The 27,675-nt window shown below is 38.1% G+C and overlaps 1 protein-coding gene across 28 annotated transcripts in view; it reads left to right on the top strand.

The window, feature by feature from the left end:
* Positions 1–27,675, top strand: part of Strbp (spermatid perinuclear RNA binding protein) — a 140,959-nt gene that overhangs the window by 92,426 nt on the left and 20,858 nt on the right. For all 28 annotated transcript variants that reach the window (XR_591457.4, XR_010064705.1, XR_010064704.1 and 25 more), the window contains 6 exons: positions 5,716–5,808; positions 6,447–6,646; positions 13,492–13,650; positions 15,582–15,716; positions 21,356–21,496; positions 27,149–27,272. Coding sequence is in view for 25 of the 28 variants with exons in the window: in XM_063284719.1 (XP_063140789.1) it covers positions 5,716–5,808; positions 6,447–6,646; positions 13,492–13,650; positions 15,582–15,716; positions 21,356–21,496; positions 27,149–27,272 (852 nt within the window). In the remaining 3 variants the exon portion in view is untranslated. The remainder of the gene's footprint in view (positions 1–5,715; positions 5,809–6,446; positions 6,647–13,491; positions 13,651–15,581; positions 15,717–21,355; positions 21,497–27,148; positions 27,273–27,675) is intronic.

Raw genomic sequence — 27,675 nt, 5'->3', positions numbered from 1 at the left:
ACATTTTATTTAGACATGTATTTATTCATATCATCTTTGAGCTCCTTGATCATATTTATAATGCCATATTAAAGTCATTGTTTTGTGCATCAGCAAAGTTGCTTTTCACAGGGAATATTATGTTGGGGTGTTAATTTCTAAAGGGAACATACTGTGTTGTTTTTGTTTGTGGTTTTGTGATGATGTCTAGGCAGCTGGAGTTAGTCTGTTTGAGGTGTTTAGGATACCTGGTCTTTCCTTTGTTGGATAGGTGTTTGGATCTTTGCTGTTTACTCTTAACTTGTTGTGGAACCATTGAATGGTACGTGGATTTCAGTATCGGGGCCACTCATTCTGAATGGGGTAGTGGATGGGTAGGCTGGAATTGGCTCTGGGTACACTTAGATGGAATCCTAGGTTGCATGTCAATCTGTCCTGAGGCCCAGTATCAGGTGAGTAGCTGTCAGTTAGGAAGGTCAATGGATTAGCCTTGGGAGTGTCTATCTGGAGTTCTGGTGTAGATTCTGGGTTTGTACATCACGTGGTTCCAGGCTGGCTTAGGGCTGGGGTGGCTGGTTTCAGGGACAGGATTCTATTTATATAATTTTTAATTTCAGTGTTCACTCATACAATGTTTTTCTTTCATATTCCAATTGCCCGCCATCTTTTCTGCACCTTGGCCCCTTGCTCGAGAGACTGTGTTGGCTCACCTTGAGCAGTGATAGTCCCTGAATTCTCTTCATGGTCTTATTCTGTCTTCAGTCCGTATTCTGTGGCTCATCGTCATGATCACTCCCTGGAGTGCAGCTTCTGGTTCTTTATCCTTCTTACTGGGCCTGTGGCTGAAGTCTACTTTCTAGCCATAGCACACTGCTGAACCACGATTGCAGAAAAACACATGGGCACTATCTGTGAGAGTTGTCTGATTCCTCAGACATTCTCTGAACACCTTTCATTTCATATTTCCTCTGTTACCGCCTCTTATTTTAGAGCAATAATGTGTACAGTAACGTGTATACATTCTCACCATTCAGTCTACTGTCTGTGTAGCATCTTATTTGATGATCAGTCTTTCTGCCTGCGTATCTTCTTTCTCTATGAATGGATATTTTAGCAGTTATCTCTTTGTTATTTTCATAAACCAAAGTAAATTTACTTAATTTCTACTCCTCAACAGAGTTCCATTTCTCAGATCTTAAAAACACCACTTTTGGCAACAACAGCCTCTGTTTTTAGCTCCCTCCTCTCTTTTGCACTTTTGCTTGTGACTTGAGCGTGTTCTGTGAAGCTTTCTTCCTTATCACTAGTCAGATATTCCTGCGGCCTTTCCCTTACCTCATTCAGTGGTTTGCTTTGAACCCATATCCTGCTGCAACTTTGACATGGGTGAGTACTTTAGAAAGTTTTATGTATACTGCTGTTTTGCCTGCTTTTATGTCTGCATCATATGCATTCCAGGTGCTTGCTGAGACCAGAAGGAAGGCCTCAGGTCCCCTGGATCAGGAGTTAATAATTTACTGTTGTGTGGATGCTGAGAATTGAATTCAGGTCTTCAGGAAGAGCACCTAGTGCTCTTAACCACAGAGTCATCTCTCTAGCACTCCAAAGAGTTATTTTTAAAAGTTATATAATCACTGCCATGGTTAAGACAATATTGTCTGTTCCTCAGGTACCATCCTGTTATGTTCTTGCTATGTGAACTATCAATTATGATTTTTGGGCAGTATTTTCCTAGATTTTCTAGCTGTAACATCTGCATGTGCTTTCTTTGGTAATTTAATTTGCCCTAACCTGTCTAGAAATTGAGTTGTACCAGCTTAATCTTTTGTTGATTTAGTCTTTTTGCCCAGTATTGTTTGAGATTAATTGTAGGTGTTGCACTAGTTTGTCATCTTAATAGCTCTATAGTATCTATTTTGAATATGTCATGATTTATTTGTCTGGTTTTTGAAGAATATTTAAGTTATTTAGTAGTTTTCAGCCACCCATAGAATTGCTACAAGTAGTTTCATGCATGGCTTCTGAAGTGTCTTCAAAATGTTATAGGTATCAAATGGCCTACACATTTGTCCAGTATACCAGTTTACCTTTCCTCCAACAGAGTATGATATTTGCTGACTTCTATTCATATCATTTGGTTTTACTGGATGCTTTTGTGACATGAAATGCTACTTTTCATTTGGGTATCACATGATTATTTTCTCTTGGCTCTTCTGGCCTTAGTACCAGTTAATCATTATCTGTTCTTCTTTGACTTTCTGAATTGTTAATATTAAAAATGTCTCAGCATCCAATTCTCATCCTTTTGTCTTAATTTACCATTTATTTAGTCTGTCTCAAATTTCCTTTTTACCAAAAATGGCCCTAAATTTGTACTTCTATCTGATTCCTATACCTTCAATCTGCAGTGCCTTTTCATCACCATCACATGAATTTGTAGCTTAATAACAGCTCAGACCTAAGATATTTAAAATTAAATTAAAAAAAATCTTAATTTTTATTTTATATGCATGAGTGTTTTGCCTGCATGTATGCTTATGCACCATGTATGTTCCTGATACCTGAAGAGGTTCAAAAAGGGCATCAGATCCCTTGGAACTGGAGTCACAGATGATTCTGAGCCACCCATATAAATGCTGGGAATTGAACGTAGGTCCTCTGGAAGAGCAGCCAATATTCTTTTTTTTTTTTTTTTTTTTTTTTTTCCGGAGCTGGGGACCGAACCCAGGGCCTTGCGCTTCCTAGGTAAGCGCTCTACCACTGAGCTAAATCCCCAGCCCCATATTCTTAATTGCTAAGTCATCACTTCAGCTCTGAAAATCTAGACACTTTCATCCTCTGTGTCTGTTCTTTTTTCCCAGGCACTGGACATTTTCCATCTTCTATATTTGGCCAAAATTCATTGAGTCAGTTTTGAGTTCTCTTACTGATTACTGAGAACACTTCTTACAGTTTTTTATTATACTTTTATAGGTGGTTAGAGTCTGGGCCAAATGTTTAAGGTTCTTGATCTCTTATTCATTGAAGGTAAGGATTCACACAGACTAGCAAAAGAAGCAAGATAATTTAGAGCAAAACAGTAGTGCAGATCAGAGGACTACACTGTCAAAATTGACATATGAATGAATGTATTTAAGGATTCCAGTTACTGTTTGGGGTTTTTCTGGGGTTCAAGAAAAAGATTTTGATTATAAATGGCAGTACTGTGTTTTGATTCATAGATTAGGTCATTTATTTTTTTCTACTGTGCATTTCCCTTCCAATAATGCATCTAATTTTAATCAAATACCCATACATTTATGCATAGCATAATGGTAATACAATGATTTTCCCTAAAAGTTTACTACACAGTTTTTTACCTCACTTGGCACCCAAACCTAATCAGGCTGAATCTGCTTTTCTTTTCTTAACATATGCATAGTCAGTTGCACACGTTGGGAATACACTTGAGTAGAAACTGTCTTTATTTGAATGCTACTAGGGGTGAAATTTAAACCGGTTCAGAGATGGGAGTACATGTTGCCCAGTATAGTTTGGGAATTTGAAGGTTTTCTGAGATTTCTAAGTACAATGTTTCTAGATGGATTTGTACACATAGTATGTACAGGTAAAGAAACTAGCCTTTCAAGTACATCATTAGTAGGTGTGTGTGAGTGCATGTGTGTGTGTAAGTGTATGCATAAACAACACCAAGTGGGGCCCTTGGTACTGAAACAGTCTCCTCTTTGTGCCTGCATCATTGTTATATGGCATGTGGTAATTAGTCTCCACCACTGTGCTATTTGAGAACAAGGGCGTGTTTGTCTCTGTTACATGTTAAATACCTGAAATTGCCTGTACACGGTAAATGCTGAAGATATTTGTTATTGAATAAATGCAGTCATGAGTTTATAGTGGGAATGATAAGAGGTACTGGGTTTTGAGTGCTTATGAAGATTAAGTTACTACATGTAAATTTAAGGGGATGGTATCAGACCTTTGTTGGTGAGCACTTACATTTTATGAAAAATATTTTGCCTCAGAAGTGACTTCATTGCTAGACCATGAAGGTTAACATGTCTTGCTAAATGTAAGGCTGTGTTTTTCCTGATCACTGTGATCATGAGCTCTTTTCCAGTGGCAGGGTTGATAAGATGACGCCACAGAGCTCTTTCCACGTAGCTGGAATACTTAAATCCATGAATTCAACCAGCTTTTAATTTCTAGTCAGTTAAAGAGCTGCTTTTAATATAAGGTAATGAGTGGGAAAAAGCTTGGATAAACATGATTCCCTTTTAAAGTTCTAGAAGGCAGCTCACAGTTATATGCAGACGAGACAGTAACGCTAAGCAGACATTGCTTTTTGTTGGAGAATATCAAGATTGAGTTGATTATAAGATATTGACTCAAACAACTGCTGAACTCAGTGATTATGCCAAGGGAGAATAAATCTTGATACTGAAATAGAGAATTTTACTGTTACATGTTTTTCCTTGAAGTAACTTATTTTTAAATAGACAGGTTGATCACCTGCAGCAAAGCTCCTAGTGACACCTGGGAGCATTGCTAAGTGTTCTTTCCTCCAACATTTCTGTTAGTATCAATCAGTTTCGGTTTCTTTCTATTATGTTATTCCTAAGTGTCTTGTTGAAATAGAAGGTTATTTATAAAATAGAAGACAAAGAGAAAATACCTTTGAACTGCAAGATGCAGTTAAAGACACATAAAATGTTTATGCAAATAGGCAATAATACACAATGTTCTTCTGGTCAAGTAGGAAGTTGATAGTGGGAGAAAAGCCTCATAGAAAACTGCATAAAATCTTGCAGAAGACTCATAATTGCAAACGAACTTAAAATTTGATGATCAGATTTATAAAAGCTTAAGGTTTTAATATATTTACAATTGATAAAAGCAATTTAGAAATAATTAAAAGGATAGAAGAATTCTTATAATGGTAACTACTTTTAATCATCTGATACATAGGTGACAGACTTTCTGTTCATGTTTGTAATAGATGTGAATATATGCCATTCTAGTCTGTTTGGTTTCGCTACTAAAGGACCTAAGACTGGGTAATTTATAAATGATAAAGGGTTATTACCCACAGTTATGCAAGCTGGAAGTCTAAGCTTAAGGCTGAGCCCAGCAGACTTCATGTTTGGTTGTCTGGTAGTGTGTTTTTTTGACACAAAGTTTCACTATGTTGTTTTGGCTGTCCTGGTATTCACTATGTAGACCAGGGTGACCTCAAAATTACAGAGATCTGCCTGTCTTTGCCTCCTGGGTGCTGAGATTAAAGGTTTGCACCATCACTGCCTAGTACTTGGTAATAGTTCATTGCTTCCAGATGGTACCTACTGTATCTCTTCACATTATGGAAGAGGTAGTCTCTTCCAGGCATCTTTTATACAAGTTCACTAATGTTTATTAAGGTTTGGCCTCTCACATAACCTCTCTCTCAACTGCATCATTGAATAGGGAATTAAGGTTCAGCATATAAGTTTTAGTGTAGAAGCATCCATATCATAGCATAGATATAAGCATAGGCATAACTGAACAAATATAGATATTTGCAAAAATGTTAATTAATGGTTTCAAAAGAACATTGCACACTCTAGATTATAAATACGTATTTTAATTGAGCACTGAAGAACTTGAGTGATCTTATTGTGGTTTTTGAGGTTTTTTTCCACTCAGACATTAAATAAGGATCATGGTTATAACTGACATTGAAATTCTTGTAATTGTTTGTAGGTGCCGGGTCTTCAGCTCTAAAGAGGCCATTTGAAGATGGATTAGGGGATGATAAAGATCCCAACAAGAAGATGAAACGAAACTTAAGGAAAAGTACGTAAATCCTTATTCTTATGGTGGGAACTGGAGAAGGTTTATAGCCTCAGAAAAATAAGAAAGGAAGAATTGTATTGACTTTGAATTTTAAGAATAGACCTTAGTCAACTAAATTGGCAATTGAAGGACTTCGAGCTTCTAAATTTCATTGCTTAAGATATCAATGCTGACAAATAGAAATTAATGTGACATTATTTTTACCAACCTATTATAATGTATAAAAAATTTAAAGATGATTTATAGATTGAATTTGTATTTGTTTTCTCATTTGTAAACACATGAGAAATGTAAAAACATTCTTTAGATTTGTTTATTTTATGTCTATGAATGTTTTACCTTCATGTATGTGTTTGTAACCTGTGCATGTTTGGTGCATGCAGAGATCAGAAGAAGGCCTCAGGTACCCTAGCAATGGAGTTAGAGATGTGATTAGCCTCCATGTGGATGCAGGGGACTGAAAGCAGACCTTTTGCAAGAGCAACAAGTGCTCTTAAGTGCTGATCCATCTTTTTAGATCATCACATAGGGAATTTATAGGGGTTAATAGGTTCAACAGATGTATAGCTTGAAGCAAAAGGCTTTCTAGTTTAATTTTAATCTTTCTAGTTTAATCTTAATTTCTCTTTCTTTCATAGTTCTGGATAGTAAAGCAATAGACCTTATGAATGCACTAATGAGATTAAATCAGATCAGGCCTGGGCTTCAGTATAAGCTTTTGTCGCAGTCTGGCCCGGTCCATGCCCCAGTCTTCACAATGTCGGTAGATGTGGACGGCACAACATACGAAGCCTCAGGACCATCCAAGAAAACAGCAAAGCTTCATGTGGCAGTGAAGGTACAGTATTCTTTTACTGATCAGTATCTCTCTTGTTTTGTTCTTATAGCATTCTTACCTGTGTCTTTAAAGCTTTAGGGACAATAACAAAGAAACTTTTTTCACCTATGGGTCATGTTTGTTGTTGTAATATAATATGCAGTTTAGAAAATAGAAAAAACAGATATGTTAGAATCATATTTCTGAGTCAAAGATATTTATACATAGCACATTGTTCGTGGTGATGCTCTGTTCTTTAGAATAGAGAATATTTCTTATAGGGTATAATTTTGAGGATTTTGGAACAAAATTCTAAATAATGGACAATTTCTAAGTAATGAAATACCTTAATAAATAAATAAACTTGATTTACTGTAAAGTAAATGCCAACATGTCACAGATCATGCTGGTGCATTGAAGACTGATACTTAAATTCTATCCTGTAAGACTATATGGTGTGAAACAGACTTAGTATGTTTTCATGGACATTAGAACAAGCACTATGCTAGATGCTAAGGTAAGAGTTTATGGAGTTTATTGTGGATAAGATGGAGACATAGTTAGCACACATATGGAAAGTGTATTGTATGTGAGGTAGTGATTAGAACTGTAGAAAAATAATAGCATGAAAAATATTCTGCTTTGTTTACATGTTCGGTTCTTAAGTATGATGAGGGTATGAGTTTAAAATGAGACTATAAATCGAACCCAAGATTAACAAAAAGGAGACAGAGTTTGAGAACTGCTCTAGTTGTTTTCTATTGCTGAGATAAAGACCATGACCAAAATCAGTGTGGACAGAAAAGGCTTATTTCAGTGTACAGCTTAGATGCAATCCATCATAAAGGGAAAGGCAGGCAGGAATCTGGAGGGAAAACAAAAAGGTTAAGTCATGAAGGATGCTGCTAAGGTTTTCTCAGTTTGGAGTGGCCTTGTTCCCAGTGGGCTATGCTTTCCCACATTAGTAATAATAAAATAAAAAGCCTTACTGACAGACTAAGCTTGATGGAGGCATTTTCTTAATTGAGATTCACTCTACCCAGATGATATAAACTTGACTGAAGTTGACAAAATGGAAACAAAAACAATACTCACCAGTGCAAAGGAGCTGTAGTGTATACCCTGAGAATGAAGCACAAATTTAAAGCTAAATTCTGCACTGTCTATGATATAAGAACAGCCAGTTGATTTCTGAGAATCACATTGTGTTGGTGTGTGGGCATTTCTTCTTTGATAGCTGTTGTCTTGGTATAGTGACAATTTTTTTTATGCAGTGAATTAGATGTTAACTACTTTTATTTGATGCAGTGATATACCATGATGGACTATTTTAACCTAATTTTTGGTAAATGGGGTTTGAGGGGGCTTTGTATAGCCTTTATGTTTTTTTTTTTTCATTTTGCTTTCTTACACATTTCAGGGGTGTTTATGCACACATCTGAAACATCAGTTATAAATCTAATAGCATTTGATCAGAGAGAGTTAACCTCTTTTTTTAAATTTGTGTTTTAGAAGTAGATGGCTTTCATACTTTTTCTCTTTAATTGGAGTTTGGGTAGAATGTACAGTTCAGTAGTAAATCTGAACTAGCTTGTGGTCCTTTCTGGGTTTCCCCATTCTTACACTATTGGGCAGCTGTATTCTATCTAGAGTTTGCTTTCCATGTTGAACAATGAGGCGCAAAGAGTTCTTTCTGAAATTTTCACTTTTTTTTTTAAAAAACATTTGCGTGTGTGTGTGTGTGTGTGTGTGTGTGTGTGTGTGTGTGTGTGTGTGTGTATGTGTATGTTGGGGAGGGTGTACACATGTGATGGTGTGAGCGACTGTCAGGGGACAACTTCCAAGAGTCTGTCCTCTTTCTACTTTATGGAATTCAAGGATTAAGCTCAGTACAAGTTTTTCAGGGAGTTTTTGTTATTGTACATCTTGCTTTGTAAAAGTTGGCTATTTTTCTCTTCTTTTTGTGATGTGTGTTCATTATACTTTAGAGAATGCACGATACATCCTTAATTCCAAGAGATAGAAATAATAGTAATGATTTTACATTAAGTATAGTAGATACGTTTTCCCCTAAGCTTTATTTTTACTTAGGGTTGCTATTCCACAATTCAAGAACGTTTACCAAGTTTGATGTAAACATGGAATTTGTATTAATTGGGTAGAAAAACCCAAGCTGAATTGATGCAGAGCTATTTTTAGCCTTTATTCCATTTAATCTTTCTGTATATGAATATAGGGCAGTACTTGAGGATTCACTTGGGTTTGGCAAAAAATAATCTGGTGTATGTTTTATGTTGGATTTTGGAAATGGAAACTTAATTCTCAAATCAAATCGGCTCTAAGAGCAGTATAAATATGTTGTATATACAAATGTATATATTGTTATTTCTTGTTGGTTTGCTCATCTAAACATTTATTTTTCTATCAAACGTGGTTCTACTATTAACTTGTGGCTGAAAATTTCATTTTTATCAAGCTATCATGAAGTAATTGTTTTGGATATTTCAGTTTTTTGCTTTATGTTTTTGATCTGTTTGATTATCCTTTAAGATCCATTCTAGAGATGGAATTACTGGGTCAAAGTTAATGGATAACTCATTTAAAATGTATCAGGAATCCTATTAGGTATCAGCAATAAACTGCCAAATGCTATCCTTGAAGGCTGTCTACATATTTACTAGTGAGTTTAAGAGACAGTGTTGCCATTTATGAAGACCGATCTTTTGATAAAGCTTGTAGTCCGTCCTTCACTTCTCTTTTCATTAGCATTGTGATGGGAACTTTACCTCTCCAGAATCTAAAATCAAACCACACCACACCACACCACACCACACCACACCACACCACACCACACCACACCACACCAAAATACCAAGTAGAAATCTGTCACTGTCATGTTAGTGTGGCTTAGTTCCCCAGCTCCAGCTTCCCTCTCCTCCTGCAGCTCTGTTTCCTGAAAGCCCCTGACAGAGACTATACCTAACATAATTATTCTCATGAAAATAAACGTGATTGCTGTGGATAAAGGATAACATGAAGGGGACAAGGAGTGACAACTTTTTTGTTTTAAAGACATGGTCTCAGTGTGTATGACAGTTGTTCAGTAGGTAAAAATAGCTTTTACACAGGAAATATTGCATTTGGGTGGTGGTAAGAAAAATGCTTCAGTATATAATAATTGGACCTAATTTTCACTCCAAAATTCATTACCAAGGATCAGAGAGGGGTGAATGGTTGGGAAATTACTAAGTGAAAACATCAGGGGCAATAAAGCAGGATTTCTGACTACAACAAAAGTAGAAGGATTTGTTTTCTTTAAAGTGCATCTGTGTGAGTGTGCGTGTGTGCGTGTGTGTCTGTCTGTCTGTGCGCGTGCATGTGTTGGTCTGTACAAATGTTTACGCATGTATATGTGGGGGCCAGAAGCGTTTTATCACTTTAGGCTTTATTCTTTTTTTTTTTGGTTCTTTTTTTTTCGGAGCTGGGGACCGAACCCAGGGCCTTGCGCTTCCTAGGTAAGCGCTCTACCACTGAGCTAAATCCCCAGCCCCGGCTTTATTCTTTTGAAGCAGAATGTATCCCTGAACCTGGGGTTTGCTTATTCTGGGCTTTGCTTGAAGCCAGCAAATTCCATCCATTCCTCTTTGCACTGCCCCACATGGAGCTGAGATTACTGGTATGTGTAGAATGCTGCGCTTGTAACATGAGTGCTGGGATCCAAACCCAGGCCCCTCACTATTGTGCAGCAAGGAGTTTTTACTATTGAACCATCTGTTCAACCCTTAAGTAGCAGAATTCTTTCTGAAGGAAGGCCAGGGTAATTGGGCATCATATATGAGATTTTGTTAGATGAGAAGATTTGGTTGGATGCTGTGAATGATTAGATAGGAACAAAACTAGCTTAATTTAGCAGGATTCCTGGTACAATGGAATATTGAGAATAAGGATCAAAGATGGAGCCCAATTTAAAAAAAAAGAAAAGCCCAGAAAATCTGAGCTAGAGTTTAGTCAAGAAGAGTTTTATTAATTATAGAGAGCTGAGAACTTATCACTTATATTTTAAGAAAATGCATGATAGGAAATAACTTGAAATTTCTTATTAGTCCTTTCCCTTTTCTGTCAACTTGCCCTCTAGATTGAATCAAGGTCTTCATATATGCCAGGCAAGAGCTCCACTCAGAATCATGTCTGCCTTTTATTAGTTATCCTAGGAATGAATGAATGAATGAATGAATGAATGAATGAATGAATTTATTTGTTTGTTTATTTATTTATTTATTTATTTATTTATTTAGTGTTTTGCCTGTGTTTATGTATGTCTGCTGTTAACTGAAGTTGATCAAAAAGAGTCCTGGGTGTCCTTCAACTGAAGTTACAGGTGGTTGTAGGCCATTACATGGGTGCTGGGAACCTAACTCAGGTCCTCTGCAAGATCAGCCAGTGCTGAAGCTCTTTCTAGCCCTTATCTGTAATTTTAAAAGCTACTAGGTACCTCTATGTATTGAAAGTGGATACTGAATCAGGCAGTGGTAGTACATAACTTTTTTAATTCCAGCACTTAGGAGGCAGAGGCAGGCAGGTGGATCTTTGTGTGTTTGAGGCCAGCCTGATCTATAGAGCTAGTTCCAGGACAGCCAAAACTATACAGAAAAACCCCGTCTCCAAAAACCAAAAACAAATAAAAAAGGAAAGTAGATACTGTATCCCTCAAGAGGTAATATATCACTTTTATGTACTAAAGTGTGTTGCTGTTGTAACTTATGTTAATAATAAGTAAATGACTTAGGACAAGTGAAGAAAAGCAAAGAAAGAAGTGGTATTAAATGATTAGCATTGCACATTTAAATTGTCTATGTTAAGGTGGGCATCCTTCTCTCCCATGCTTTGTGATTCTAATATTTGAATCTAGGGCCTAATAATCTCTAGGCCAGTGTTCCAGCTCTGAGCTACACCCTTCTATATGCCTTTATACCACAGGAAACAAGCCCTGTTATTTGTGGTACTTGGCTTTTGACCTGTGGTAGGCATTATTAATGGTAGTTTTGTACTGTTGGCTCTTGTCCAGGTTTAGGTTTCTCAGGGAGAGCATTATTAGCAGGATTCAGCAGAGCAGGTGTTTTATTTATGAAATACTGATGTCACTAACCAAGTGATGTTAGTGGACTTAATGTAACGTGCTGTCTGAGCACTTTTAGAACCTAAGATGCCAAAAGGAATTCTTGGCTTTAATGCCAAATAAACACAAGGAATTCATTTATGATGAGAATGCTAGGTCCTCCATATATGAACCAGATGAGTTAATTTCAAATTTGCTTTGTTTGGAGTATTACTGTTTTATCTATACGGATAAAATATTATATTCAGATGCTATTTTCTACAAAGGCTTTTTTTTTTTTTTTTAATTTGCCCACTGTTAACAGCTTTTTGAGTTACCTGTTAAGTATAGTTGATATAGTGGAGAAGTACGACATTGCTTATATACTCAACAACTAAAAGGTGATCTTTTTTCCCCCTAACCTTGTATCTGTGGACATTATCTGTGAACATAATGCTTTAATTAAAGGCTAAGAGAATAACTCAGTTGTGAGCATTTTATGTAGCCTGGCAAGGCCCTGAAATAAAGTAGAAAGGTTTTAATTAATAACTCAAAATAGTATTAACCTACTTTGAAAGAGATTTAAAAACATACTAGTGAATGTAATTATTCCTTGAGTGATACAGTATCTACTTTCCCCTTTTGTTTTTGGGTTTTGGAGACGGGGTTTCTCTCTCTGTGTAGTTTTGAAACTAGGGTTGTAGTCCAGGCTTGCCTTGTTTATTTTAACAGGAGTGTAATATGGAAAGAGAGCTCAACAATGATTTACATGCGCCTTGCACACACATGCTTGCATGCAAGCACAAATAGGCTGCATGTGAAAGCCTCGTTTCAGAAAACTGAGAAACCCCAGATCCAAATATTTATGAAGTCTTTTCCAGGTGGCTTTCAAGTCTTCTTTTCTTTCTAGTTTAATTTTCTTTTTCAGGTGCTATTTTTCATTGGGTGAGCTTGACTGTGCTGTATGTTTTATTATTCATCTCCAGGTTAAATGAAGCAGCAGCAACTTTAGGTGCAAGCTGCTGCTGCTGCTGCTGCTGCTGCTGCTTCTTCTTCTTCTTCTTCTTCTTCTTCTTCTTCTTCTTCTTCTTCTTCTTCTTCTTCTTCTTCTTCTTCTTCTTCTTCTTCTTCTTCTTCTTCTTCTTCTTCTCCTCCTCCTCCTCCTCCTCCTCCTCCTCCTCCTCCTCCTCCTCTTCCTCCTCCTCCTCCTCTTCCTCCTCCTCCTCCTTCTCCTCCTCTTCCTCCTCCTCTTCTTCCTCCTCCTCCTCCTCCTCCTCCTCCTCTTCCTCCTCCTCTTCCTCTTCCTCTTCCTCCTCCTCCTCCTCCTCCTCTTCCTCCTCCTCTTCCTTTTTAATTTTAAATCAAGCTCTGTCGATCTCTCTGTGTCTCTGTCCTTGGCGCACCCCCCCTTCCCAAACTTTTATCGCTATCTTCAGACATACCAGAAGAGGACATCAAATCCCATGGTACTGAGCCACCAGGTGGCTGGGTATTGAACTCTGGACCTTTGGAAGAGCAGTCAGTGCTCTTAACCCCTAAGTCATCTCATCTCCCCAGCCCATAGGCTTGCATTTCTTAAGTCTTCTGGCTAGGTACTTTGAGTATGTGTTCCCATCTTCATGTAGTGTTACCTGGGAGTGTGGGCTGCTTTTACAGATGTAGCATCATTCTTGTTCTTTACAGGTGTTTTAGTAAATTGTTAAAGAATTTCAGCTATTTTTTTTTTCATCTTTGGTAACTGAATAAAAATGTTTTAATGGAATTTGTACAGGTTTTACAGGCAATGGGATACCCAACAGGTTTTGATGCAGATATTGAATGTATGAGTTCCGATGAAAAATCAGATAATGAAAGCAAAAATGATACAGTATCTTCAAACTCAAGCAATAATACTGGAAATTGTACAACTGAGACCTCCAGTACCTTAGAGGTATACATGCGTCCTTTTCTTCTTTAGAATAAATAGTGTGAATACTCTGGGAAACCTTGGAGATGTGGAAAAAAATAAGCTTTTTCACATAGAGGCATATATTACTGATATTCTGCTTTATTTCTTTGGATGGTGCTTGTTATCAGACCTTAGGTCTTGTGCACATTAGGCAAACACTCTACCACTGAGTCGCGGCTGGAGCTCTCTGCATGTTTTTTTGTTTTGAGACTGGGCTTCTAGTAGTCCAAGCTGGTCTCCTCCAATTCACTGTGTATCGGAGGTTGACATTGAACTAACTAGTAACCTTCCTGCTTCCACCATATGCTGGAATTATAGGAGGATTGCCATATCTGCTTGTTTGGCCTTAATTGTGCCAGATTTATTTTTCAATATATTTATGAAGGTAATCATTTTCATGTACCTTTATATATTGATCTTCTTTTACTGAATTCTTAAAAAGAATCTGTTAGCATACCTATAAAAAATAGATAAACTTTAATTTAAAACACATACTGGCCAGGAAAATACTTACAGAATGTCATAATGATGTATCAAGACTATCACTTTTTTAAAAAAAGATTTGTTTATATATTTTACCTATATGAGTGCTCTATCTGCATGTACACCTGTGTGCCAGAAGAGGGCATCAGATTGCATTATAGCAAATTGTGAGCCTCCATGTAGGTACTGGGAGTTGAACTCAGGACCTCTGGAAGAACAGCCAGTTCTCTTAACCGCTGAGCCAACTCACCAGCCGCAAGACTAGCACTATTAACCGAAGGATAAAACCTTACAAAGTCTAGTGTAGGAAACAGATTTTTTTGAGGTGTCTGACAAGCTTGGGTATGTAAGATACACAAGTTCACTAATGTGTGAATCCCATAGTGGGTGTAGACTGCCCACTGTGTATTTCAGAATAAGAATGAGTCCTGGATGGTGCACTAGTGATTCCAGATAATAGAATGGGATGAATGTAAGTATTGAATATGTAAAATATATATACAGGAAGAGAATCGACTGTATTCTCTTGACTTGGCTTTAGAATAATAGCAAGAGCTCACATTTATATTTTTGAGAATTTTTTGGGGGGTGTGGTGGGCAGAGAAAACAGACATATAGCAGACATACAGAGTAAAACTCTGCAAAGTGAGATTTCACCTCAACAGCCTAAAACAGAAGTCAATCCCTTCTCTTGTGTTTCTACAGCAGGCAACTAATCTGTAACATATATAGTTTCACAGTGACGATCCAGGGAATGGGTGCCTGTGTTGGTTCTTTTTTTTTTTTTTTAAAGAGATTTATTCATTTATTAGATATAAGTACACTGTAGCTGTCTTCAGACACACCAGAAGAGGGCATCAGATCTCTTTACAGATGGTTGTGAGCTACCATGTGGTTGCTGGGAATTGAACTCAGGACCCCTGAAAGAGTAGTCGGTGCTCTTAACCGCTGAGCCATCTCTCCAGCCTTATATTGGTTCTTTAGAATCTATAGTTTATAGCCTGTTGTTTTTTTCATTAGGTGTATTCCGATATGTTTAGAGGGACCAAAAGGCATATAGAAACAATGCCTCCCACATGCAAAACTGAGATTATTTCTTGCATTCATAAAGATGAAAAGTAACTTTCAAGGCTTCAAGCAAATTGCTGTTGCTGTCTTGCTTTGTTAGTTACCTGCCATGTTAGGACATGAACAGTTACAGCTCAGAACGTAGTTCAAATGGAGCAGTCCTACTTCAAAGGCAGGCTGTTCAGGTGACCACAGTATTTACCCACCCCTTACAGAATCTTCCTCATCTATGGTGATGTTTTGCTATCAGATGATTCATTTTAGCCTTTAATGTTTTAAAGTAGAATTAATGAGTTTACTTTTTAGCATAATTATGTTAAAAAGATACTCAGTGTTAAACCTTTCTTCCCTGTCCTTTTTAGGTAAGAACTCAGGGTCCTATCCTCACAGCAAGTGGCAAAAATCCTGTGATGGAGCTCAATGAAAAAAGAAGAGGTCTCAAGTATGAACTCATCTCAGAAACTGGTGGAAGCCATGACAAGCGCTTTGTAATGGAGGTGTGTACCTATCTGTGTGCCCACCTTACTTTTCACCCCATAGACATATCAGATAGTAAAAAGCATTTTAGACTGCCAATAGCTTTTATTATTATTTTTAAATTATTTCTCTTATGTTTGAGATTATAATGTATTATCTTTAGAGAGTCTCAGTACGTTTTTTTGGGGGGTATTTTTTATTTACATTTCAAATGATATTCCCTTTCCTGGTTTCCCAGCCTTAAACCCCCTATCTCATCCCCGCCCCCCTTTCTTCTATGAGGGTGTTCCTCCTCTCCAACCACAACCCCTTCCCATCTCCTCTGACATTCCCCTGCACTGAGGGAGGAATCCAGCCTTGGCAGGACCAAGGGCTTCTCTTTCTCTATTGTTGCCCAACAACACCATCCTCTGCTACATATACAGCTGGAGCCATGGGTCTGTCAGTGTGTAGTCTTTGGGTAGTGGATTAGTCCCTGGGAGCTCCGGTTGTTTGGTATTGTTCTTATGGGGTCGCAAGCCCCTTCAGCTCCTTCAGTCCTTTTGCTAACTCCTACAAGGGAGACACCATTCTCAGTTAAGTGTTTTGCTGCTAGCATTCACCTCTGTATTTGACATGCTGTGGCTGAGGCTATCAGGAGACAGCTGTATCAGGCTCCTGTCAGCATGCATTTCTTGACTTCATTAATATTATCTAGTTTTGGTGCCTGTATATGAATAGCCTGGATCCCCAGGTGGGGTAGACTCTTAATGGCCATTCTTTCGGTATCTGCTGCGTATCCCCTCCTATGAATATTTTTGTTCCTTCTTTTCAGAAGGACTGAAGTATCCTCACTTTGGTTGTCCTTCTTCTTGACCTTCATGTGGTCTGTGGATTTTATCTTGGGTAATTCGAGCTTTTGGGCTAATATCCACTTATCAGTGAGTGCATCCTAAGTGTGTTTTCTTGTGATTGGGTTACCTAACTCAGGATGATATTTTCTAGTTCCATCCATTTGCCTATGAATATCATGAGATCATTGTTTTGATGTAGATGTACCACATTTTTTGAGTCCATTCCTCTGTTGAAGGGCATCTGGGTCCTTTCCAGCTTCTGGCTATTATAAATAATTCTGCTATGAACATAGTGGAGCATGTTTCCTTATTGTATGTTAGAGCATTATTTGAAATAGCCAAGGAGTGGTATAGCTGGGTCCTTAGGTAGTGCAATGTCCAATTTTCTGAGGAACCTCCAGACTGATTTCCAGAGTGGTTGTACCAGTTTGCAATCCCACCAACAATAGAGGTGTGAATGTTCCTCTTTCCCACATCGTTGCCTCATCTGTTGTCACCTGAATTTTTGATCTTAGCCATTCTGACTGGGGTAAGGTGGAATCTCAGGGTTGTTTTGATTTGCATTTCCCTGATGACTAAGGATGTTTAGGTACTTCTTAGCCATTTGACTTTCCTCAGCTGAGAATGTTTTGTTTAGCTCTGTACCCCATTTTCTAATAGAATTATTTGGCTCTCTGGAGTCTAGCTTCTTGAGTTCTTTGTATATTTTGGATATAAGCCCTCTGTTGGATGTAGGATTGGTAAAGATCTTTCCCCAATCTGTTGGTTAATGTTTTGTCCTAATGACAAGTGTCCTTTGCTTAAAGAAACTTTGCAGTTTTATGAGGTCCCATTTGTCGATTTTTGATCTTAGAGCATAAGCCATTGGTGTTTTGTTCAGGAAGTTTTCCCCAGTGCCCATGTGTTCGAGGCTCTTCCCCACTTTTTCTTCCATTAGTTTGAGTGTATCTGGTTTGATGTGGCGATCCTTGATCCACTTGGACTTAAGCTTTGTACAGGGCAATAAGAATGGATCTATTTGCATCCTTCTACATGCTGACCTTCAGTTGAACCAGCACCATTTGTTGAAAATGCTATCTTTTTGCCACAGGATGGTTTTAGCTCCTTTGTCAAAGATCAAGGGACCACAGGTATGTAGGTTCATTTCTGGGTCTTCAATTCTATTCCACTGATCTACCTGCCTGTCTCTGTACCAATAACATGCAGTTTTTATCATGATTGCTCTGTAATACTGCTTGAGGTCAGGGATGGTGATTCTCTCAGAAGTTCTTTTATTGTTGAGGATAGTTTTCCCTATCCTGGGTTTTTTATTTCAAATGAATTTGCAAATTGCTTTTTCTAACTCTATGAAGAATTGACTTGGAATTTTGATGGGGATTGCATTGGATCTGTAGATTGCTTTTGGCAAAATGGTTATTTTTACCATATTAATTCTGCCAATGCATACCATGGGAGGTCTTTCCATCTTCCGAGGTCTTCAACTTCTTTCTTCAGTGACTTCAAATTCTTGCTGTACAGATCTTCTACTTGTTTGTTTAGCGTAACACCAAGCTATTTTATATTATTTGTGACTATTGTAAAGAGTGTCGTTTTCCTAATTTCTTTCTCACCCTGTTCATCCTTTGAGTAGAGGAAGGCGACTGATTTGTTTGAGTTAATTTTATACCCCAACACTTTGCTGAAGTTGTTTATCAGGTTAAGTAGTTCTCTGGTGGAACTTTGGGGTCACTTAAGGATACTATCACATCATCTGCAAATAGTGATAATTTGACTTCTTCCTTTCCAATACATATTAGATTCCTATACAATACATTCCCTTTGACCTCCTTTTGTTGTCTAATTTCTCTGACTAGGACTTCCAATACTGTAGTGAATAGGTAGGAAGAGAGTGGGCAGCCTTGTCTAGTCCCTGACTTTAGTGGTATTGCTTCAAGTTTCTCTCCGTTTAGTTTGATGTTAGCCACTGTTTTGCTCTATATGGATTTTCTTATTTTTAGGTGTCGTCCTTGAATTTCGGATCTCTCCAGGACTTTTAGCATAAAGGGGTGTTGAATTTTGTCAAATGCTTTCTCAGCATCTAATGCAATGATCATGTGGTTTTAGATTTGAGTTTGTTTACATAGTGGTTTATATTGATGGATTCCATATATTGAATTGTCCTTGCATCCCTGGGATAAAGCCTACTTGATCATAATGGATGATTGTTTTGATGTGTTCTTGGATTCAGTTTGTAAGAATTTTATTGAGTATTTTTGCGTTGATATTCATAAGGGAATTTGGTCTGAAGTTCTCTTTCTTTGTTGGGTTTTTGTGTGGTTTAGGTATAAGAGTAATTGTGGCTTCATAGAAGGAATTCGGTAGTGTTCCCTCTGTTTCTATTTTGTGGACTAGTTTGGACAGTATTGTTATGAGGTCTTCTATGAAGATCTGATAGAATTCTGCACTAAACCCATCCAGACCTGGGTCCTTTTTGATTGGGAGACTTTTAATGACTGCTTCTATTTCTTTAGGAGTTATGGACTTGTTTAGATGGTTTATCTGTTCCTGATTTAACTTTGGTACCTGGTATCTGTCTAGAAAATTTCCTCCAGATTTTCCAGTTTCGTTGAATATAGGTTTTATAGTAGGATCTGGTGATTTTTGGAATTTCCCCAGATTCTGTTGTTATGTCTCCCTTTTTATTTCTGTTTTTGTTAATTTGGATATACTCTCTGTGACCTCTGGTTACTCTGGCTAAGGGTTTATCTATCTTGTTGATTTTCTTGAAGAACCAGCTCCTGGTTCTGTTGATTCTTTGTATACTTCTTTTTGTTTCTACTTGGTTCATTTTAGTCCTGAGTTTGATTATTTCTTGCCTTCTACTCCTCTTGGGTGTATTTGCTTCTTTTTGTTCTAGAGCTTTCAGTTATGCTGTCAAACAAAGGTATGCTTTCTCCAGTTTCTTTTTGGAGGCACTCAGAGCAATGAGTTTTCGTCTTAGTGATGCTTTCATTGTGTCCCATCCATCAGTTTGGATATGCTGTGCTTTCATTTTCATTAAAGTCTAAAAAGTCTTTAATTTTTTCTTTATTTTTTTCTTGACCAAGTTACCATTGAGTAGAGCATTGTCCAACTTCCATGCACATGTGGGCTTTCTGTCGTTATTGTTGTTATTGAAGACCAACCTTACTCCGTGGTGATCTGATAGGATATATGAGATTATTTCAATCTCCTTGTATCTGTTGAGGCCTGTTTTGTGACCAACACCGTGGTCAATTTTGGAGTAGATAACTTAATGGGCCAGTAAATATCTTCAACAAATTATAGAAGGAAACTTCCCTAACCTTGAGGAAGAGATGCCCAAAACATACAAGAAGCCTACATAACTCCATAAAAATTGAACCAGGAACGTAGTTCCTCCCATCACATAATAGTCAAAACAACAAATGCACAAAACAAAGAATATTAAAAGCAAGGAAAAAGGTCAAGTCACATATAAAGGCAGACCTATCAGAATTACACCAGATTTCTCACCAGAGACTATGAAAGCTAGAAGATCCTGGGGAAATGTCATACAGAGCCTAGGAGAACACAGATGTCAGTTTAGGCTACTCTTTCTAGCAAAAGTCTCAATTAATGTAGATGGAGAATCCAAGATATTCCATGACAAAACCAAATTTACACAATATCTTTTTTTTTTTTTTTTTTTTTTTTGAGCTGAGGACCGAACCCAGGGCCTTGGACTTGCTAGGCAAGCACTGAGCTAAATCCTTAACCCCCACAATATCTTTTTACAAATCCAGCCCTACAAAGGATAATAGATAGAAAACTCCAATACAAAGAGGGAAACTACACCCTAGAAAAAGCAAGAAAGTAATCTCCTTGTAAGCAACCCAAAAGAAGAGAGACACACAAACATAATTCTACCTCTAACAACAAAAATAACACGAAACAACAATCACTATTCCTTAATATATCTTAACATCAATGGATCAATCCCCAATAAAAAGATGTAGACTAGAGACTGGGTATGTGAAGAGGACCCAGCATTTTGCTGTATACAGGAAACACACTTGAGACAAAGACAGACAGTTTCTCAGAGCAAAAGGCTGGATAACAGCTTTCTAAGCAAATGGTCCAAAGAACCAAGCTGGAGTAACCATTCTGATAGCCAGTAAAATCAACTTTTAACCAAAAGTTATCAAAAAAAGATAAGGAGGGACACTGTATTCATCAAAGGAAAATTCCATCAAGATGAACTCTAAATCCTAAATGTCTATGCTCCAAATGCAAGGGCACCTACATTCATAAAAGAAACCTTACTAAAGCTGAAAGCACACATTGCACCTCACACAATATTAGTGTGAGATTTCAACACACCACTCTCATCAATGGACAGATCATACAGAAAATAAACACAGACATAGTGAAACTAACAGAAATTATGACCCAAATGGATTTTACAGATATTTATAGCATATTTCCTCCTAAAACAAAAGAATATACCTTCTTTTTAGCCTTTATTAAGAACACTCTTTGATTGAAAATATTTTCTTCATTATGATGTGGTTTTTAAAAACTTTACATTGTTCCAATATGTGTATTTTACTTTATGCTTTGACTGCGTGTATGTATATGACATTGGTCTGCCAGTTGGATCCCCTGAAATTGGAGTTATAGATGGTTGTCAACCACAATGTGAGTGCTGAGAATTGAACCTGGGTCCTATGCAAGAGCATCAAGTGCTGTCAATAGCTGAACTCTCTCCAGCCCTATGATGTTTTTAAATTAAAACTACACAGAGGGAGTTTTCAGAGATAAGTGTAAAATGCTGTTTTTAATTTCAGGTAGAAGTAGATGGACAGAAATTCAGAGGTGCAGGTCCAAACAAGAAAGTGGCCAAGGCAAGTGCAGCGCTAGCTGCCCTGGAAAAGCTGTTTTCTGGACCCAATGCAGCAAATAATAAGAAAAAGAAGATCATTCCTCAGGTATGAATTAAGCAATCTTTGTAATAATCTCGAATTTTCCATTCATTTCCTCCTTTACTTTTTAAATTTTATTTTTGTAAACCCAATACTTGAGAAGTTAGGTGGGTAGATAGATTCCTTTAAGTTCCAGGCTATCCTAGTCTACGTATCAAGTTCCAACCAACCAGGGCTACACGTTTATTTTTGTCTTTCTGAATGTATACCATATTGAACAGGTACTTAACAGAGCCCAGAATAGGGTGTGGGCTGGAGTTGCATATGTTATAGGCAGCTGTGAGACATTGGAAGTAGATACTGAGAACCAAACTCGGCAGTGAGGTGAGCCATTTCTTTTATCCCTGTCAGATTTTTAGTTGATGTATAAGGTAATGGGTTTCATTATCACATTTTTTTTTTCTTTTTTCTTATTTTCGGAGCTGGGGACTGAACCCAGGGCCTTGCGCTTGCTAGGCAAGCGCTCTTCCACTGAGCTAAATCCCCAACCCCTCATTATCACATTTTTACACATATTTGGCATTGTATTTGTTTTTCCTCCAACCCATTGCCATCTCTGCTCTTCCAATCCTTTTCCCCCTGACTGGTACCTTCTTCCAAATGGTCTTATTTTGCATAACATGACGATCTCCATTTCTTTCTATTTTTCTGGAATTAATTTTGTTTTCTTTACAGCTAAATATAATATCCCTGTACACATACCCATACACCCATCACATTTTCTTTATCCATTAGTCTATTGATGGCCTTCTATGCTGATTCTGTATCCTGACTATTGTAGATACTCTAGCAATAGATATAGATGTATAAGTATCTTTTTAGCGTACAGACTTAGAATCTAGAATCATTTGGGACTATACCTGTACGAATGGTATAGGTGTGATACATATTGTAGTTTTATTTTTAATTTCTTGCAGAACTTATATATGATTTTTCATAGTAGCTACCAAACTTATAACCAGCAGTGAATAAATATTAATTTAAAAATACTTATTTTGAGTGTATGAGTATTTTGCCTGTGTGCATATATATGTGCACCATGATCCCCTGGAACTGAGATATCGGTAATTGTGAATTGCCATGAAGACCTTGGGAATGAATCTGGATGATCTAGCCAGTGCCCCCAACAGCTGAGCTATTTCTTCAGGCCCCATGAGTTGGATTCTTAATCTATATCTTTGCTAGAATTCATTGTTTCTCTGTATGTTGTTAGGGTGCTAGAGTAGTACTGGTAGGATAAATCTGAGAACCTTGGGCATACTACGCAAACAATACCACTTATCTATTCTTGTAGCCCTGTTGTCTTGACATTGGTTTTTCTGATTTGGTTGAGATGAATGAAACCTCAGTGTAGTTTTCATTGTTACTTTCTGATGGTTAAGGATGTGTTGAACATTCTTTAAAACATTTATGGCCATTTATATTTTTTCTTTAACAGTTGTCTATTCAATTTATTAACCTCTGTTTTTGAGTACTTTTTTTTGGGTATTTAAATTTTAGAGTTCTTTACAAATTGTTGATAACTCCTTGTCTGATATATAATTGACCAAGACTTTTCTCCCATTTTATTTTGCACACCATTTTTTTGACAGTGTTTTTGCTTTGTAGTGGGAGCTTTTTGATCTCATGTAGCCCTATTTCCTTATTTAGTTTACTATGCCATTGGAGTTCCTTTGTGAGTTGCACATCCTATATCCAAGTCCCACTCATCTCCCTGCCCCTCATGTCTGCCTTCTGCCTTGCAAGTTCCTCCAAGTAAAATACAAAATAAACCAAAGTATAGGAAACATCTCAATCAATCATGGAAGTTGTCATGTGTCACGGTTCGTCTTATGATATAACCCTGTCCATATATCTTCACTTATGAATGTTCATGGCAATGAGTCATCAATCTTGTTTGAGGTTTCTATCACACTGTCAATATTAGATCCTCACCCAGCCTCCTCCTGTTTATCCTGTTGTTGCCCTATGTGGTGGAAAACCTTCAGCTTTGTAACAGTAGGACTGGCTCTTTCACAAGCCTCAATAGTTCATAGATGATGTAGACATCGTGTCAGATGATAGCTGAGCCTGTCAGCTTGCTAGCTCCCCCTTATCTACACTACAGGGCGACGTCTCCCATCACTGCCCAGGCTAGGCCACCTTAGTGCCACCATAGTCAGAGGGCAGGGTCAGGTCTCTCATGCTTGGTCACCCTTGGGACTGGGTTACCTGTCCCTCCTCCACCAGGGCCAGTGCCACTGTGCTGCCCTGGTAAGGTACAGGACCTCTTGCTTTCATGACCCAGTGACCCAACTCTCTTGATTGCTGCAGGTGGCAAGGGGGGTGAGCATCACCTTCATACCTGCACCACTTCACAGGCTACTACCTCACAGCAGGCAGACAGGACCAGGGGCAGCTTAGTAAGGCCAGCACTTTCCAAGTGCTGCCTCTGGTGAGAAGAGACCTTCTTATGACTGATCTCACCACAGTAGCCAGAGGTCTCAGTCCAAGGCAAGTAAAGTGGAATTTTTTTTTTTTAAATCATGAAGAGATGTTCAACTTTTTCAAAAGCCCTTTCTGTATTTGTTAAGGTGATCCTGCGATTTCTGCCATCAAATTTGTTTTTGTGTCACTTTAACTGTTTATGAAATTGTTTGTTTACTGACTCTTTTTCCAGGCAAGATTTCTCTGTGTAGCCCTGGCTGTTTTGGCACTACCTCTTTGTAGACCTACCTGGTCAGCCTTGAATTGTGCTTCCTTAGTGCTGGGATTAAAGGCAGCTGCCACTAGCACCTGACTGAAATTGTTTATTCTTAGTGACTTAGCACCTTTTCTTTGGGATAGGTTCTGAATAATACATACTAAGACAATACTTCTCTTTTCAGTGCACTTTTTTTTTTTTTGATTTATGCCCATAATTTTATGGGGAGTGAAGTCATTGTTGGTATAGTGAAGAATGGCGGTGATTTGGGCATTATAGTGGTATGTCCTTGTACAGGGTGGGGTGGGGAGGATGAGAAAGGACAGAGTGTGTGCAGATAACTATATACATTAGCACAAGATTTTCTTCCACCCTTTCATTTTTGTATCACAAAGATACTTTTAGACATGAGGGGAAGAGATAATAATGTGAGTAAAATATAAGACAAATTGTCTTCTTCATATTGAGTGCTGGTGGTGATACTAATCTGAAGACATTGTGTGTTAGAAACAAATATGTTAGGGATTTAAACAAAAAAAAAGGAGCTTAGGATGCTTTTGAGAATGTTTTGTAGTCTTGTGATCTGAGTCTGAAATGTAAGAGAACAACTGAGAAAAACATGGAAGCAATTGCATGTTCCTTTAGTTCCCCATTGTTAAATCTTTCCTCCTCTTCCTCCCACCCCCCCTTCTTTTAGCTTTGCCTTGTGTGGCTGCCTTTGGAGTTTTTGAGACAAGTTCTCACTCCAGAGCACAGGCCAATTTTTAACTTATCCTGCTGCCTCTGTCTCCTATGTTCTGAAATTCTGGACATGCACCACCATTCTCAGATCTTTTCTCTTTTTCTTAGATGTTAGTCATGATTTCCTCTATAACTATTTCTAGATGATTAGATAGTGCTGGGGTTACAGAAGAAAGACTAACAGGGAGAAACTGTTTCTCTAGCTTTTTTTTTTTTTTTTTTTTTTTTTTGAGATTATAGCAGATCTTCTATATCTAAGGTCATAGAAAGAGGGCAATCACCAGTCTTCCCCCCCCCCCCCCCCCTTTGTTGCCTAGCCTTAGTAACTGTAGTTAAAGTGAGATTACTGGTAGAGTTTTCCCTGTTGGTTAAGTTCCTTCCAGCGTGTACCACTATTCAACTAAGTTGTCTTATAGACAAGGAGGACTAGTATTGTTCCCACGATCCACAGCCATTCTGTATGTTACTGGGGGACGCTGTTATTTAAAGAAACAATTTGCATTTGTTTCTCACTACCTACCCGGTGGCTCCAGTTCCAGGGGACTTGATGCCTTCTTTTGACCTCCACAAACACCAGTCATGCATGTAGTGTGTACACAAGCACACAGAGACACAGAGAAACATAAGCATGCATGAACAGCATTCTTACAAAATAAATTAATGTTTATTCTAGGTTAAAGTATTTATTAATTAGCCAATGGAGTCTGGTAGTAATAACATAAATTAGATCTATGTTGAGTCACTCTGCAATTTGATTACTTTCATTACTTGGATATAGACTGTGTCTTTTTTTTTAATTTTTAAAATTTTTTTTATATATTTCTTTACTTAGATTTCAAAGGTTATTCCCCTTCTTGGTTTTCTGTCCATAAGCCCCCATTCTCTCCCTTCCCCCTCCTCCATAGGGGTATATTCCCCTGCACTGGGGGTCCAATCTTGGCAAGACCAAGGGCTTTCCCTTCCACTGGTGCCCCAACAAGGCTATTCTGTGCTACATATGCAGTTGGAGCCCTGGGTCAGTCCATGTATATATAGTCTTTGGGTAGAGGTTTAATCCCTAGAAGCTCTGGTTGGTTGGCATTGTTGTTTTTATGGGGTTGCAAGCTCCTTCAACTCTTTCAATACTTCCTCTAATTCCCCCTAAGGGGGTCTTATTCTCAGTTAGGTGGTTTGCTGCTAGCATTGACCTCTGTATTGGACATTCTCTGGATGTGTCTCTCAGGAGAGATCTATATCCAGTCCCTTTCCGCATGCATTTTTTAGCTTCATCAATCTTATCTAGTTTTGCTGGCTGTATGTATATGTGCCACATGTGTGTCAGGCTCTGAATGGCCATTCCTTGAGTCACTGCTCTAAACTTTCCTTCCATATTCCCTCCTATGAATATCTCCCCGCCCCGTTTAAGAAGGAGTAGGAGCATTTGCATTTTGGTCATCTTTCTTCTTGAGCTTCCTGTGGTCTGTGGATTGCATCTTAGGTAATTTGAGCTTTTTGGCTATTATCCACTTATCAATGAGTTCATACCAAGTGTGTTTTTCTGTGACTGAGTAACCTCATTCAGGATGATTTTTTTTAGTTCATTCCATTTGCCTATGAATTTCATGAAGTCATTGTTTTTGATAGCTGAGTAGTACTCCATTGTGTAGATGTACCACATTTTTTGAGTCCATTCCTCTGTTGAAGGGCATCTGGGTTCTTTCCAGCTTCTGGCTATTATAAATAAGGCTGCTATGAACATAGTGGAGTACGTGTCTTTTTTATATGTTGGGGCATCTTTTGGGTATATGCCCAAGAGACGTATAGCTGGATCCTCAGGTAGTGCAATGTCCAATTTTCTGAGGAACCTCCAGACTGATTTCCAGAGTGGTTGTACCAGTCTGCAATCCCACCAACAATGGAGGAGTGTTCCTCTTTCTCTACATCCTCGCCAGCATCTGCTGTCACCTGAGTTTTTGATCTTAGCCATTCTCACTGGTGTGAGGTGAAATCTCAGGGTTGTTTTGATTTGCATTTCCCTTATGACTAAAGATGTTGAAACAAAGTTACTCAAATATTTTCATACAATTAGCACATTCTTCAGTATAGTTCTTTAAGGTAGGTGCCATATCTGTTTTGCAGATGGTCAACTGAAGTCTAACCATAGATGCTTTACTGTCTCAGCGGAAGCTTCACAGTAGATGAGAGGCAGAAAGTTCTTTCTCTCCATCATGGAATTATTGTTGTTGTTACTACAGGCAAAGGGTGTTGTGAATACGGCAGTATCTGCAGCAGTCCAGGCAGTTCGAGGCAGAGGAAGAGGAACTCTGACAAGGGGAGCGTTCGTGGGAGCTACAGCAGCTCCTGGATATATAGCTCCAGGTTGGTACCACTTACTACAGATCAATGGCCTCTTTGATTCCAGGCCTGAGCAACAGCATTTCCTCATTCTCTAGAGCTCTGTATTGTCCTGGAAATACTGCATATCTGTAGGAGTCAGTAGAACTCAGAAGTCGTCTGCTGAGTAACTGGAGGGAGAAGGGAGAGTTGTGACTGACCTTGGATAGGTGAACACATTGTGACAGAGAAGTCTCTAAAAGCTGTTCTACAAATTATTGTGTTTAGGCAGCAGAACAAGAGTGTATTCTGTGGGGATACCATATCAGAATTGCTATGGAGTTTCAAGTTTCTTAATAGAGATGAATCCTGACTAAATTAGCCTTATGAAATTCAGTATTTGAGAATAGTCAAAGGAAAGAAATACAACAATAACAACAAAAAAGAG

Source organism: Rattus norvegicus, chromosome 3, assembly GCF_036323735.1.
Source record: "Rattus norvegicus strain BN/NHsdMcwi chromosome 3, GRCr8, whole genome shotgun sequence".
Taxonomy (NCBI): domain Eukaryota; kingdom Metazoa; phylum Chordata; class Mammalia; order Rodentia; family Muridae; genus Rattus; species Rattus norvegicus.
The sequence above is the reverse complement of the archived record's forward strand: the minus strand, read 5'-3'. Positions and strand labels throughout refer to the sequence as shown.